Genomic DNA, 16,394 nt, shown 5'->3' with positions numbered 1-16,394 from the left:
CATGTTTAATTTAATTCTGTTAACAATTGTATAAGATCTACAGTCATATTGTTCCCATTTAATAGGGCAGGAGACAGAAGCTTAGACAAATTTTTAACTCTCCCATTGTTAGAGTTAGTAGAATGGAAAGAGATTTAACACTTTGTGACCTCTTTCCACTGGAATGCCCAGTGTCACCTACCTTAGTGTCTGTGTCTGCGTCCGACTACTGCATTTCTTCTTATATTTGACTGACTTGACAGCCCCTTCCTATCTGTGTAGTCCGCTTCTCTATGAGTGGGCTATTCTCCTTGGCTTTGAAAGAAAGCGTGGAGGGATATATTGGAGAGTATGAAGGGAGGACGTGGAAGAGTGAAATGATGTAATTGTATAATAACCTGAAAAATCAAATTGAAAATGATTTAAAAATATGTTTGGATTGCTTGTCATCTCAAAAGCTGACTTTAAGGTAGACCTTATGAAGTTACTCACCAATAAAATGTTAACATCTCCGAGTGTTCCCAGTGTGTGTGTGGGTAGCCCACTTTATGTGCATGATGCTGCTTCTTCATTGTACACACGAGAAAATAGAGACATGGAGAAGTCAGGCCATCTGGCCAGGTCATAGGCAGCAGCGAGGGACACTGTAGAGCTTGGAGTTCAAAGACTGACTCTAGTGTCACTTGCCGTGTGCCCTCTGAGAGCTAGAGAGCTACACCACTGACAAATATTTTGTCTTTTATAGTGGATGATGTCTTCTTTATTATCAGTGAGCTGCCATTGTTTGTAAATTTAGGAGTTCAATATAGGTAAGATGTCTAATACTATCTACAGTAGGGTACTTGGTTGTAGCACTGTGGCTCTTGACTTAGTAGGTTGAGAATTAACAGCTGTATAGGAGTGGTTGGTATGTTTACAGATATTAATTGTTTTAAAAAGTAAGTGCCTTTTTGTTCTATTTTTCTTCAAGATTTATTTATTTTATTTATATGAGAGCATCACATCCCATTACAGATGGTTGTGAGTCACCATGTGGTTGCTGGGAATTGAACTCAGGACCTCTGGAAGAACAGTCAGTGCTCTTAACCACTGAGCCATCTCTCTAGCCATGCTTTTCTAGTCTTAAAGAACTGATTAATTGAATTGATAAGGTAATAAGTATTTATTATTACATGAGAAGAGGAATTAATTGTATTCCTGTAAAATTATCATGTTAAAAAATGATGTGGGGGAAGGAAAACTCACACACCCATAGTACGAGCAAAAAATAATGTATTCATCATGGAAAACCAGATGGCGTCCCTAAAAACATTCTGCCTTATTACTGAGTACATACTCACAGGGGAGGGGGTGGTGTGTGTGGAAGGCATCTGCACTTCCAAGTCTTTCACAGCAGCGTTTCCTTTAGCAAGACATGGAATCTGCTTGTCCATGAAAGGGTAAGACAATGGAATATATACTTTACTGTATGTTTAAAAACCACCAGAAGAAATGATTGTGAATGTTATTACCACAAAGAAATAAGAAATGTTTGATGTGGAGGGTATGCTAGTCATTCTAACTTCCCTTTTCATTTCCTATTTATTAAAATAGACATTATACCTCAAATTCATACAATTTTTATAATATCAATTAAATGTAAGAAGTAGTTTTTAATTCTTGACTTCTGGGTGACCTATTTGGTGTTTTCACCTCTTCTTCCTTCTTTTTACTGGATTTTTAATTTTTTTTTATTCTTTGAAATTTTCTATGGTATACAGCACACAATTAGATTAATAAAATTAAATTAATAAAATTAAATTTTAATTTTAATCTTTTGCCTTCCTTTTCCTCCCTCTAATCTTATGTATTTATTTATTTATTTATTTATTTTTGGTTTTTCGAGACAGGGTTTCTCTGTATAGCCCTGGCTGTCCTGGAACTCACTCTGTAAACCAGGTTGGCCTTGAACTCAGAAATCTGCCTGCCTCTGCCTCCCAAGTTCTGGAATTAAAGGCATGTGCCACCACTGCCGGGCTTCTAATCCTTCTTTTAACCCCCTACTCCCTCTCAAATTGATGTCTTCCTTTTCTTTAACTAACACACACACACACACACACACACACACACACACACACACACAGTCCATTTTTGTTGCTTGTGTGTGTATGTTTTGGGGATGGATTAACCATTTTGTACTGAATAACCAATTAGGGAAATTCATCCTTAGAAGAGGTAAATTCTCTCTCTCTGCAGTCATTAGCTGCCTGTAGTTCTTTTTCTAGACTGGGACATCATGAGATTTCTTCCTTCTACATCACATTATGAAATTTCTTACTGGCTTGATCTTGTGTGAGGAATTAACAGTTCCTGTGAGTTCATGTGAGCACAACCATGCTATGGCCAGAAGACAGACTTTCACAGCAGTCCTTGTCCTAATCTAGGTCTCCATTCTTTCTGGCTCCTCCACTGGGATTCTCCCTGTGGAGATGTGGATAGTATAGTTGTATTAGTTATGGCTGAGCACCCCCAGTCACAATTTCCAGTTCTTTGCACATGTCTCCTCATTCATCACTCCCTACCATCATGAAGAAGCCTCTTTGACCAAGGCTGAGGATAAAACACAAGTCTATGGGTACAAACATAAATATTTAAAGGCAGTTTGACAACATGATCATTTAGTAAACCAACATCAATTGGTTTCCCCCATGGCCTACAGATTCCACAGTCTTGTCTTTTGACCATGTTAACAGCACCAAGCATGAATTAATTACCTCTTGTGGCACAAGCCTCAAATCCAATCAAGAGAGCAGTTGGGTAGTCCCATCCACAGCTCTATCACCAGTGCACAGTGAGCACCTCAGTAGGCAGAGCTCAGCACTGGATGATGTGGTTGACGTCTTCTCTTCTTGTACTGTGCAATCCTGCCAGTGCAGAGATTTTCGACTCAAAATTTGTTTCTGAAGGGGTCTGCAGCCCCATGGGGAGCACAACAGTGTTGCTGGCCAGAACCCCTGAAGCTCCCGGAGACTGAACCACCAACCAAAGAGTACACATGGAGGGACCCATGGCTCCAGCCAAATATGTGGCAGAGGATGGCCTTGTTGGACATCAGTGGAAGAAGCAGCCCTTGGGTCTGAGGGAGTTCGATGCCCCAGTGTAGGGGAATGCCAGGGCAGGAGGGCAAGTAGTGGGTGGGTGGGAGAGCACCCTCATAGAAGCAGGGGGAGAGGGGATGGGATAGGAAGTTTCTGGAGGGGAGACCTGGAAGGGGGATAACATTTGAAATGTAAATAAAGAAAACATCCAATAAAAGAAAATTGGTTTTTCTGTGTCCTGAGACAAAAATAGTATGTGGTAACTTCAGCAATAAGGTCTTACCATCTCCTTATGGTTGTTCATCCAAAAATAATGGTGCACCTCTTGTAGTTTTGGGTGTTGTGAGGTCAAGGTAACTTGTACTTCTCACCAAGACTTTCACTCAACAACTCATGTCTTCTGGGAGCAACATTGCTCACTAATGTGGGAGTAATTCAGTTTATACATACATACATACATACGTATATACATACATACATGTATGCATAAACTCACACATGTATATTTGCATATGTATAAATAACATATTGCATATATATTAGATTATAAGCTAGTTCATTTTCATAAACCATCTTACTACAACCTTTGTTTTAGTCAACACACTCCTTCCCTTCCTCTCCCTCCTCCCCCCAGCCCCGTTTTCCCATCCCCACTTATACTCTAGCTCTCAGTGTTCTTACCCTGTCTCTTCATACCATGTATATTTTTGTATTGCCTAATGTTATACTCTTTACTTGGAATGTCTGGTCATACTTTGTAGGGGGAGCAGAAGCTGTATGTCTGCTCCATCTCTCTGGTGAAGAGGCTACTGTAGCCATTGTTGAACTGTACCATTGACATGTCTCCTGTGGCTCTTCTCTGTGTTGACCTGTACCATTGACGTGTCTCATGTGGCTCTTCTCTATAAAGGTACCTGGAACTGGAAAGCAGTGGCCATCGGAATGAGATCAGACTCCACTACCGCTCTGGCACGCACCGTCCCCACACGGAAGTGTTTCCTTATATTTTGGCTGATGCCAAGTGGCACAAGCTCTCCTTAGCCTTCAGTGCCTCTCACTTAATTTTACACATCGACTGCAATAAGTAAGCAAATCATTCTTATTTCAAGCGTTAGAAGATTCTCGCCATGTCTAGGAGATTCCTGTGTGTTCACAGCCTTTTTCTACTATCTTGTCTTTCAGGATCTATGAACGAGTGGTGGAAATGCCTTCAACAGACTTGCCTCTGGGCACCACATTTTGGTTGGGACAGAGAAATAATGCACATGGCTATTTTAAGGTATCTTTTGGTTAGAGTCTGAGCGTGAAGTAGAAATGGGAAAAGTTCCTAATGAGTTTGCAAAAATACATTTCACTTTTTATGGCATGAAACGAAAGTTCTGTTTGTGTGTTTTTCTTTGTATTTCTATTTATTTTTGTTTCTTAGCTCATTGTTTTTTTAATTATCTTATTAGATATTTTCTTCATTTACATTTCAAATGCTATCCTGAATGTCCCCCATACCCATCCCCACCCTGCTCCCCTACTCACTCACTCTCACTTCTTGGCCCTGGCATTACCCTCTATGGGGCACATAAAGTTTGCAAGACCAAGGGGCCTCTCTTCCCAATGATGGCTGACTAGGCCATCTTCTGCTACATATGCAGCTAGAGACACGAGCTCAGGGGGTACTGGTTAGTTCATAATGTTGTTCCACCTATAGGGTTGCAGACCCCTTCAGCTCCTTGGGTACTTTCTCTAGTTCCTCCATTGGGGGCCAGCTCATTCTTTTAAACTGGTAAAAAGTCACTCCTCATTGTATTTGATCTTCATGTACTATAGAGATGACCATCAGGACATAATTAGTGGTCAATATGACATTCCGAAAGTTAAATGTTAACCTAGAAATAACTGTTCTACCATTAAAATATCACCTTTGGTGATGCTTTGCAGAGATATTAATAACCTGAGTTAGAAGCATTAGACATGGTTTTCTCGTGTACCAATCCCTGAAAACAGGAAGCAGTCAAAATGTACCTCTAGTGAAAACTTAGACGTACTCAGAATCTCTTTCCTATAGAGTATCAAAAGGTGTCCCAGTGGACGGTCTGGAAGTCTTGAGGATGAATCAGTGAAGGCCTGAGAAATGCTCGCCTGATGCCTTTTGTGAGAACATTTCCCCGGAGCTGTGAGCACTGTTAAGTTAGAGAATGATGAGAGGCATGTCCAACCTGTGGACTTCAAGAGTGAGGAGGCACTAGTCAACTCAGCATTTCTAAGCCAAGTATACAGCGTGAGAGTTCCAAAACTTCATCTTACTTGTTTGTTGGAAACCAGATGGCTCGACTATACTATTCAGTTTAATCTCTTACTCTGAAAATTCTTTCTCCCTCTTATAAATTTGCATCAACCTACCCAGTGAGGTGAAATAATATGCCCAAAGCCAGGCAGCCACCAGGTGACAGATGTGTGGAATTGATTCTTTTCTTTAAAACCCTAAAAATCAATGCCCTTTTCCCATGCAAGGGGTGGCAGATGCGTGTTACGAGTTTCAAATCTCTCTTCTATTTAACAATGGCCAACTTGGAGCTCAGATGTGGCCTCACAGTCCCCACACATCAATTATGTGTATAGTTATGTGCTTTGCCATCTTTATAGTCTGAGAACATTGTCCATTAGATGTGTGCAGTGCGTCACCTGCATACTATATACACCAGACTGATCTCCACGTTCCTCTACAAAGCCATAAGATTTTTTACCCAAGCTACTCCCGTATTCCAGAATCAATAACAGATTTTAATACTTACCACATTGTGTACTGAAAAAGTTACCTCTCACATTGACACATGCTGTTCATCACAGTAAATATGTAAACACAGATCACTCTTTGGGTGGTAAATCTTTGTAGGGATATTATTCTCTTGATAACATATTGGTTCAGGTACCCCTGTCACTAGGCTTTCTGATTTGCATTTTCCAAGAAGATATAGTTAAATATGACACAAGTACAGGAAATGGATAAGAGAGGAGGTGGCAGAAGAGAGGGAAGGTTGGGATCTGTGAGAAGAGGTTATTTGTACTACCACCGGCCTTGCTTTGAGTCCATCAAGCCCGCGAGGTGGCTTAGGCTGCATGTAAGCACAAAGCCTTTTGGGCAAAGTGGGTCATTTGCAGCTGGCATTTAAATTCTTCTTAACTTTCTGTGTTCCTGAGCATGCTAAATCTAAGCTACAGCTGCTTACTAAATCTTCAGTCCTTTCTGAATTGAGAGATCAACTGTAAAATAATCCCAGTTTGAGAGAGAGAGAGAGAGAGAGAGAGAGAGAGAGAGAGAGAGAGAGAGAGAAAGAGAAATGTTCACGTGGTCATTGCTTTCATGACTCAGTTTACCTACCTTTCCCCCTTTGATCACTGTTAGTACAAAACTGGTCTCAGGTCTGTGGTGATAAAGCCCCCAGTGATTTTCCTGTCGATGCTTAAAGGTCACTTTCAAGCCTTGCTTCTGTGGGGAACTAAAAATAACTCCTCAAAACAATAAGACGATGGCCACATCCTTGAATCTTGACATTTAGTCTTGCAGCTTTAAAAGCATTCATTGTCAAGGAGGAAACAGCTAGGTAATTCTCTGTTTAGCCTGACGACTCTCTTTCCCTGGCATGGACAGATGCCAGAAGGCTCTAGACCCAGGGGTTTGGGTAGATCTGTCCCTTAACATTTTTTCCTTAGAAACTTGACTACTGAGCATAATTTAGGTAAATGGGAATAACGCTTCTTTCATGTTTTCATACATAGGGAATAATGCAAGATGTGCAACTACTTGTCATGCCCCAGGGGTTCATTGCTCAGTGCCCGGATCTTAATCGAAGTAAGTCTGTCTGTCCTGCCCTGTATGTTATGATGAGAAGTGTACCTGTGCTTCATTTCATCCAGAGTGCCAGTGTGAGATGGGAGCTCACACGCAATGGCTGTCAGCACAGGCTTAATCAGCTGGAGCCCCTTTTAAATATAGCCTGATCAATGTCCCGTTTGTAATTGCAGCCTGTCCAACATGCAACGACTTCCATGGACTTGTGCAGAAAATCATGGAGCTGCAGGACATTTTATCGAAGACGTCAGCCAAGGTAAAAATGACCCACAGATATACTGAGAACGCGCCACAGTCACGTGACTCCCCAAAGCTCCTTTATCACCATAGATTTTCATGCTGGAGACATTCCTTAAAGTAGCCAATCTGCGATTTCCTGGGACTGGATTGGACTCTTTGCTCAAGGGAGAAGGTTATAATGTTTATTAAGGTGTATAAATATTTACATCCCAGCATCTGTATAAGGAATGGCTCAGTAACTCAGGAAGGGAGCAGATTACCTGGTTTATACTCTGCTTCACCACTGCTGCAAGATCTATCATTGCCTAGTTTCAATTATTTATTTCTGTTTAGCTTTCGTTGCAAAAAGGAAGGCAGAAAGACACTGTAAAGTATGTGGACACCTTAATTTGGCCAAGTAAATGGCTCCAGAACAGTTTCAACTGTTACGCTATAGTTGTAGGTTCACTCACTGTAAGGCTGAAGAACATAGCACGCTCACAGACAAGTTCAGCAGATTCTAAATTTTGCGTAGTATTGAAGGACTTTCTAAAGGCCATGTATGTACAGTTTGTTGTTCATATGATATGAATCCTAAATGCTTTATTTTACTTGACTAAGCATATTAATGGAATTAGACACTTTTTTAAAATTTAAAAAAAAAAAATCTCCCCTGTATTGTGGATGGTGTTATTCCAAATTAGCCTCAATTCGTGTCTTATAAATTGTGATTTTTGTTTTAAAGGTAAACTTCACATGTAAGGGTCAGGAAATGCATCTTTAAAATTTTACAGGCTTAATATGTTTATAATAATTGGTGATGGGCACAGCCCGTTGTTACTGCTGTTGATGTAGATGGTATTAGATGCTTGATAGAGTGCAGTGCATTTCCAAGTGGCTGTATTGATGAGCCCTGTCTTTGTGCCATAGTTGTCCAGGGCTGAACAAAGAATGACCAGGCTGGATCAGTGCTACTGTGAGCGGACATGCACCGTGAAGGGAACCACCTACCGAGAGTCTGAGTCCTGGACAGATGGCTGTAAGAACTGCACATGCCTGGTATGCCTTCCGTTCACCGCCACGGGGGACTCGGGTGGCCACCCTGGTTAAATATTTATTAAGACAATGTAATCATGAAAATTTCAAGACCTATTTTCTCTAAATGCAACACTAAAATGCAAGCAAACCTGGTCACTTCTGAAGAACTGTGTGTTACATTATTAAAGACACTCTCTTGGTGTAAGGATGCTAGGAAGCACATCTGTGCATACATGACGTTAGCAATTCAAATTAGGTTAGCAGAGCGAGTCCCAAGGGAGTCTGTCCTATAACCTTTACCACTTCTGGGGAATTCTCCCTCGGTGTTTATTAATGAGTTATAAAGAGACCGAATTATATGGAGCATTAAATATTGTGTCTAGACAGAATAATATAAATAATGGATTTTAAATAGTCTTTAATAGTTGGCTAACAGAATACACACTACACTGTTCAAATAAATGTGAATTTTCTTAATTCTCAGTAATACATTATTTTTAGTGCATTATTACTTCAAAACCATACCAATGCTTCAAAGAAAGCGTCAAGTCAAGTTTGGTTTTAAACATTCAGATTTCACAGGAACTCATCTGTTAAAAAGCTAGAGCTCTGTAAAGGGTCAGGGTCTAGCCGCGTTACCATTTGGGAGACTTTGGCTACACTCATCCAGCCGATTCCAAAGCAGAGTATCATGCCCATCAAAGGGGTCCAAAGGGGTCTGTATGTGAAGGTATGTGTGTGTGTGTGTGAGGGGGAGAGAGGGGAGGGAGAGAGGGAGAGAGAGATGGAGACACAGAGAGACAGAGGGGGAGAGATGACAAGGGAAAGCAAGCGATCATGTCATCTGTGTGGATGTGTGCATATTTGTGTGTATCCCGTGCATATGCACGTGTGAATGTGTGTCTGTGTATATGTACACTTGTGAGTATGTCTTTGTGTTTGAACATATATATCTGTATCTAGGTGAGAGTCTGTCCATGCATGGTCTGTGTATGCATACACATATCTCTGTGTAATATGGGTTTTTACTCAAGATCACAATATAATAAAATTATAACATTTTAAAGTTGTAGTGAAACTTTCCCCAAGGAGGACCGGAAATCTACCTAAGGCAAATGCTGGGTGTGATTTGGTAAGGTGTATACACTGACTGGGAAAGTCAGAGCATCCAGATGTGTGGTTGGTGTGCGAGCAAATGGGAGATATCGAGGTGTTCCATGTCTACGTTCAGTTTGCCATTTTCCTGTGAGCTTGTGGCCTTCTCCGCTTCACCATAGATGGTGCAGATTTGCTTAGTAAAGATCAGTTGCTAGGTAAAAATAGGAACAGGTCTCAATTGTTAAAATGTAGCCCGAGTTACTGTGAGTCACCACACTGTGGGCATTGCTAAAAAGAACAGTGACATTTTATGTAAGAGCTTGAAATCTATGAAATGGATTTAAAAGCTGTTGTAGAGCATTGAATATCTAGGTGGCATTTCTTTAAACGCTGTTTGCTTTTCAGAACGGGACCATCCAGTGTGAGACTCTGGTCTGCCCTGTTCCTGACTGCCCTCCTAAATCAGCCCCTGCGTACGTGGACGGCAAGTGCTGTAAGGAGTGCAAATGTGAGCATGCCTTTGCTGAGCAGTTCTTTCTTTGGAAAAATACAGCTTCATAGTAAACACATTGTATGGATCTCTGTCAGCCAGGCAAGCTAAATTACCTCCCAAAGGGATCTATCTTCTATTTTGGTGATCATTTTTACCTGCGTGTACTCTAGAAGGACCATTAATTTTTCTTGGAAGACCCTTGCATATAGCGATAGAAGTAGAGAAGACAGACAAAACCCTCTTTAAGGTGGGGGGGGGGCATTCTGCCTTTTACTGCTTAATACAGAGTCCTACCAAGTAGATAAAGATCACCCGTTCACGTTCTCCTATCAGGGAAGTCTGTGACATAAGTTACTTTGAGCATCGGGTGAAATATCGCTCTTTTACCCAAGACAGTGGAACCCACTTATATAGTATCACTCAGCCCTGACTTTAATAACAAAAACAAAACAAAACAAAACAAATGAACAACAAAAACACTTCACTGCCGTGTGAGGAGGCTAGGGCTTTTCTCACACAGTATATGAAGTTCATATCTGATGTCTAGAAACACTTTTAAGATCTTCCATAGACTCTGATGTTCTAGATCATTCTCTCAGTCACAGAAGTCACGCAGTCTACAGGACTTACTTCTGAAAAGACTTGTTTTTAAGTCCTGGCTAAAAAGAGCACTTAAAATAGTGTCCTGTTTTTGTCCAAAGGAGTTTATACACTAAGCATCTATGAACACTGGCTTGTTAGCTAATGTGTGGGCTATACAGAGCTGTGTAAGCACAAGTATATGTGGTGTGAGACTCATAAAGATGGAATGAGGGTAGAAAGCAAGAGAAAGGAGGCGCATGGCATGAGGGAAGGTATGGCAGCTGTTTTGGCTCTGGATTTCTTGTTACAAATCTCCCTAGCCATTGCAACTAACTCAAGTCTATGCCGTGTGCACACATTCCTACATACCAGCAGGAAAATGTCAGCAAGTAATAGTTGCCTTGTATATACCACTGTGCTGATATCTTGAGCTCATTTCTTGTGTGCGTGCTGGCCGAGCTAAGTAGGTTCAGAGGAGCCATTGAGGTTTGAGTGCCACATCATAGAATCTTAATAAAAACTACATACATAACATTACACATATAACAGGAAATATAAAACAAAAAGGAGATTTTTACTCTCCCTCGTCCTCTTAAGAGTTTAATTCTTGTGTGCTTTGCCAAGTAATTTTTCTCATGCCCACTGACATACAATGTTGCAGGCTTTCTCTATTCTATGCAGAGAGTGGTGTCACTCATTTTCCCTGGTTCTTGTTAATTAATGACTTATGCTGACACTCCCATATCAATCAGACATTGTTGCATATTATAACACTGCAAGGTTTGCTGAGGTTCTGTTTCTCCCCTCTCAAACTCTGTGCGGTGCTCCCCCGCCCCCTTCCTTATGTGCAGCAACATTATGTCATTCATACAGAAACTTGGTGCACTTCTTATAGCTCTGGGTATAGTGCATACTAAGGGTGGAATTGCTGGATCAAAGACTATAGTAGTTTTTATTATTATACAAAAATATGGACCTGCTTGTTGTTTTTCTTCCTTTAGTGAGGGAGCACTGGTAAGAGGCAGATGGGGGATCTGAGAAAATAACCTGTTTGTTTCACTGGGTCTTTGAAAGGGCACTGGGTGGGCAGAGCTCCTGTGCCTCCTAGTAACTTTACAAGACAATACTGATTCATGGGACATCTTCTAAGAAAGGGGAACCTAAGAAGCCCAAGTATTTCCCTTCACCCATACAATGCTATCAGGTAGAATTGTTGTTAAAAGGACTCACAGTTCCCTCTTCAGTAAATTCTGTTGATGGTGTCTGAATAGCCCGAGTTCGTGGTTTTTGAAATTAAGGTAGCTTTGCAGCAGACAGAGCATAGGACGCTGCCCTTCCATTCAGGGCACTATCCTGCACCTGCTTAATCACGCTTTCTTTTAAAAGAAGATGGCGCACTCGCCTTCCAGTTCTTCAGTCTGAATTGCAATTTCTCTTCATTATTAAAATCCTTGAATAAATGTATTTTGTGGGTTTTATTATTTTTCATGCCCCATTACATTTTCTCAAAAGAGTTTTCTCTGTCCATGTAATGACATTGCTTAAATGGGCTAAAACTCTTCTGAAGAAAGCTTTATGTAAATGTCTATAATAATAATTAAATCAAACTGTCTAGTATAGCACTAAAGGAAAAATGGGATTATTTTCTTAGCTGATCAGAAGGCCAGTCTTCTTAGCAGTGTGCTACTTTGAAACAAGTGAGAGGATTTGCTATTTGTACCAAACAGAAGAGCAATAATCTAGACATCATTCATACCCAATGCGGTTTAAGATGGAAGGAAAACACTTAAGCAGAAAGTGGAGTTTTTTTATCTGCAGTGCTGTTAGGTAATTGTTTTAAAAATGAGCTTATTTCATTCTCAATAAAGATTGTGCAAAATGCCATTTTGAAACCAGAATAGGAAAATATAAGACATATGTAATTTTAAGCATCTTAGAGGTTGATTTAGCCAATCATGTGCAAAGTAGTAAGTTAGGGTCACATGATAAGGTAAATGGATGTCAGTGTACACTGCAGACAGAAGCCATGGCTCCTCTGTCCCTAGTGGCAAGGGCCAGACAACTAGGGGTACACATGAGGCTCTGCTTTTCTATACATATTTCCACAGTACGTAAGATAGTTACAGATCAAGAAGTAAACGAGTCTGGTCTAAGGGTCACACGGTTCTCATGGAGTAAAGTTTAAGAACACTCTTTATGCAAAATCTGCCTCCAAGTTAAAACATATTCACTATAAAATGTAGACAAAGAAATTTCTTTAAAACATGTTGCTGGACAGGATGTTACTAAGAAGCTTGGAGCCTCAGCCTGCAAGGTACCTGTTGATGAGAGTGGCGGATGTAGCTCCATCCCCAGCCGTGCTGGGCACCCACCCACACAATGTACATACTAGATGGGGCTTTGCTTCTAAGCAATACCACCCCATGGCTGGCTTGGCTTCTAAACAACACCATTCCCCTGTTACTGGCCCCCTGTTCTTGTTAGAAATCAGCATATATTATTTCTGGACAGATGCATAGAGCAATGATAGGTTTTGAGGATTTGAGGCCCACACCTTAAGATTTGGGGTTGTTTTATATTTCAGATACATCCTATATATTAAGTAACTTCCACACTTCACACATTCATAAGGATTCTTTTAGTTTGGCCATCAGTGTCTTTCAGATACCTCAGTGAACTTAGCATCTCAGGACAGATAGATTTAAGCTCATGGAGGATGATGGATACTTCACAGCTAACATACGTGAAACTTTCAACTACAGGCAGGTGACACTGATGGTTAATAGCACTGATGGTTTTGCAGAGAACTGAGTTTTTAATCAGATAACTTGTGAGGCCTAGACACAGGAGCCACGACTGACCTCAGTGCTTCTCAGATTTTAATGAGAAGATAAACCAGTTTGGGATCTCATTAAAATGAAATTCTAATTCAGGATCTGGAACAGAACCTTGAAGTACCCATTGCCAACACACTCTCAGGTGACCTAACAGTGCTTCGGTTAGCAAAGAGTTAGCTAGTCAGTGTTTTATGATCTAGACTTGGTTAGCACATTTCATGTCCTAAAGCAATGGCCCAGCTTGTCTGAAAGCTCACTGTATGCACATCCCACACTTTTAATCTCAAGTGTGTATCAAGGCCTCCAAGTACATGTTTCAGGGTTTATATTTTAAGCCGACATATTAAAAAAATGGTTCTGAGTCTGGGGACTTATGAATCATCCATTGCTTTTCATAATGATGCCCACTTGTTAGAGATCAGCATTGGAAGCTCCCTCGCTCATCCAAGAAAAGCAGCAGCAGCGACACAGGTTCACAGGTGTGCATGGTCACCATCACCCGGTCGGTGGTGGGCTCACATACAGCTAGCTGACTCTGCTCTGCCCTATACACTGTGTGCCTTTGTTTTTAAAAGATGTGTCTATTTTTATTCAGCCATGTAGTTATTTATTTCCACATAATTGCTGCTCTGATGCACCCAATATTTCATTAGTGAAATAGGAAGTCAGTGCAACCCAAGAGCTGAGGTTCTGCTTCTCTGGAGACAGAAATGGCCCAGTGATAGTCCAAACACCTTCCACCCTCAAAGCTCACATAGGACTTCAGTCTCCAATGTAGAGCAATAAAAGCATAGAAGGTGACCTGACTGGGGCATTTAGTGATGGGGCCTTGGGGACGCGATGAGGATTGTGTAGGTCCATCAAGGTAAACCCTGTGACTGAACAGCAATGGCTTGGTAAGAAAAGAGGTCGGAAGATACACGCATGTGGTGGTGTGGTCACTGACTCTTGCGTGTGACACCCGACAGCACCTCAAGACTTCTCCACAAGTCAGGGTTATCTGTGTAGTTCTTCATCTTGGGGCCATGGACTGTGACCTACAAAGAATCTCTCTTTCCCAGCCTTGTCCCCAGTCTGTGTCGCCGGGCTGTTAGCGGCAGAGCTGGGAAGGATGGTTGTTGCTAAGGGACTACTTGACTATGTGGGCACAGCTTCAGAACTGACAAGCAGGAAAGTGGCAAACATCCAGAGGTGTCGAGGACGGTATAAGCAGAGCACTTCAGGTGATTCTGTCGAGGGCACAGAAGACAAGATGAGGGGGCAAAGGTCACAGGTGATGCGAGGGCACCTATCATTGTGACATTTTCTTTCAGTTAGATGACATGTACAGCTTCAGGGCCTTTGCTAGCAAGAAGGTAATCCCCATATTTAACCCTTGACCCTGTAGTTTCGAGTCAAAGTGAACCTGTTTTTTTCTTCTTCACTAAAACTTACCTAGCTGGTGGTATTATGTAACAATGGACAAATACAAAGGAGTATTCATAAAATATAATGTTCCTAAGAGTCATGTCTATGCTATGCATTACATATATGTTATACATAATATAATTTCCATATAGTATGACAAAGGATAGAATTTTCATCCAGTGTTTATAATTAATTAAGGTGAGGATAGATGTATTTATTACAGAAAGTATAAATTGGACTTCTTTGTACTGCTTCATTTTATATAGAACAAAGCCAATTATGCTAGTTCGGAAAAGTCAGTTTTAGAGGCAAACATTTGGTTAGATTTTTGTTTGTTATGATAAAAAAAAGAACAAGGGAAAACAGGGAGTTGAGAATTTAAATGCATCAAAGTAGAAAGCGCAGGTTTGGGTGGGCACCGTCACAGGCCCAGAGGTGTGCGTGGTCACCGGCACACATTCAGAGGCGTGCTCACATACAGCTCCTACCTTTTCACCGTGTGCATTTGATTTTAAAAGATGTGTTTATTTTTATTCTATGCATGTGGGTGTTTTGCATGCATGTTTACATACACCATATGTATGTTTGGTGTTCCAAGGTATCAAAAGGCAGTCAGTGTCAGTTTGCCTAGAACTGGGGTTAAAGGTGGCTGTGAGACATCATGTGACTGCTGAGAACCTCTGTCCTCTGAAGGAACACTTAGTACTTTTAAGCTGCAGCCTCTGTTCCTAGGCCTTAGACAATAGGATCTTTTTAATTAATTAATTAATTTTACATTCCATATTTTATTCCCCCTACCCCCGCCGCCCACCCTCCTACTGCTCCACATCCCATACCTTCTCCCTACCCCCTGTCTCCACGTGGATGCCTCCCCCACCCCTGAAGCCACCTGACCTCTAAACTCCCTGGGGCCTCCAGTCTCTTGAGTTTTAGGTGCATCACCTCTGAATGAACACAGACCTGGCAGTCCTCTGCTGTATGTGTGTTGGTGGCCCCATATCAGCTGGTGTACGTTGCCTGTTTGGTAGTCCAGTGTTTGAGAGATCTCTGGGGTCCATATTAATTGAGACTGCTGGTCCTCCTACAGGATCGCCCTTTTCCTCATTTTCTTTCAGTCTTCACTAATTCAACAACAGGGGGCAGCTGGTTCTGTCCATTGCTTGAGTGCAACTATCTGCATCTGACTCTTTCAGCTGCTTGTTGGGTCTTTCAGAGTGTGTCATGCTAGTTCCCTTTTTGTGAGTGCTCCATAGCCTCAGTGACAGTGTCAGGCCCTGGGACCTCTCCTCCAGCTGGATCCCACTTTGGGCCTGTCGCTGGACCTTCTTTTCCTCAGGCTTCTCTCCATTTCCATCTCTGTAATTCTTTCAGACAGGAACAATTATGGGTCAGAGTTGTGACTGGGATGCCCCTCCCCAAAGCAATGACAAGTGGGGAGGGAGGGAGGGAGGGAGGGACCTGGGAGGGAAATTGGACTAGGAAGAGGGGAAACTTGGGTGGGGGGAAGAGGGGAACCTCATCTGTTATTGGGTTAGGGAAAAGGACTGAAGCCCTGAGGGCCAACTGAAAGAATGGAAAACAGGCAACCTCAGGAGGTAGGAGGTTGGGGGGGGACCCTCCAGAATACATCAGAGACCTGGGAGGTGAGAGACTCTCAGGACTCAAAGGGAGGGACCTTGGATGAAATGCCTGACAGTAGGGAGAGAGAACTTATAGAGTCCACTTCCAGCAGGAAGACAGGGTCTTCCTCCCTCCCTTCCTCCCTTCCTTCCTCCCTTCCTCCCTTCCTTCCTCCCTTCCTCCCTTCCTCCCTTCCTCCC

At 41.8% G+C, this 16,394-nt stretch overlaps 1 protein-coding gene across 2 annotated transcripts in view; it reads left to right on the top strand.

Moving 5' to 3' along the window:
- Positions 1-16,394, top strand: part of Nell2 (neural EGFL like 2) — a 307,759-nt gene that overhangs the window by 86,884 nt on the left and 204,481 nt on the right. For both annotated transcript variants that reach the window (XM_029547891.1, XM_021216187.2), the window contains exons 5-10: positions 3,967-4,140; positions 4,239-4,335; positions 6,828-6,900; positions 7,074-7,156; positions 8,050-8,178; positions 9,661-9,763. In XM_029547891.1, the coding sequence (XP_029403751.1) occupies positions 3,967-4,140; positions 4,239-4,335; positions 6,828-6,900; positions 7,074-7,156; positions 8,050-8,178; positions 9,661-9,763 (659 nt within the window). The remainder of the gene's footprint in view (positions 1-3,966; positions 4,141-4,238; positions 4,336-6,827; positions 6,901-7,073; positions 7,157-8,049; positions 8,179-9,660; positions 9,764-16,394) is intronic.

The sequence above is a fragment of the Mus pahari genome, chromosome 17 (assembly GCF_900095145.1).
Source record: "Mus pahari chromosome 17, PAHARI_EIJ_v1.1, whole genome shotgun sequence".
NCBI classification, from domain to species: domain Eukaryota; kingdom Metazoa; phylum Chordata; class Mammalia; order Rodentia; family Muridae; genus Mus; species Mus pahari.
This window is presented reverse-complemented; position numbering and strand designations above follow the sequence as displayed.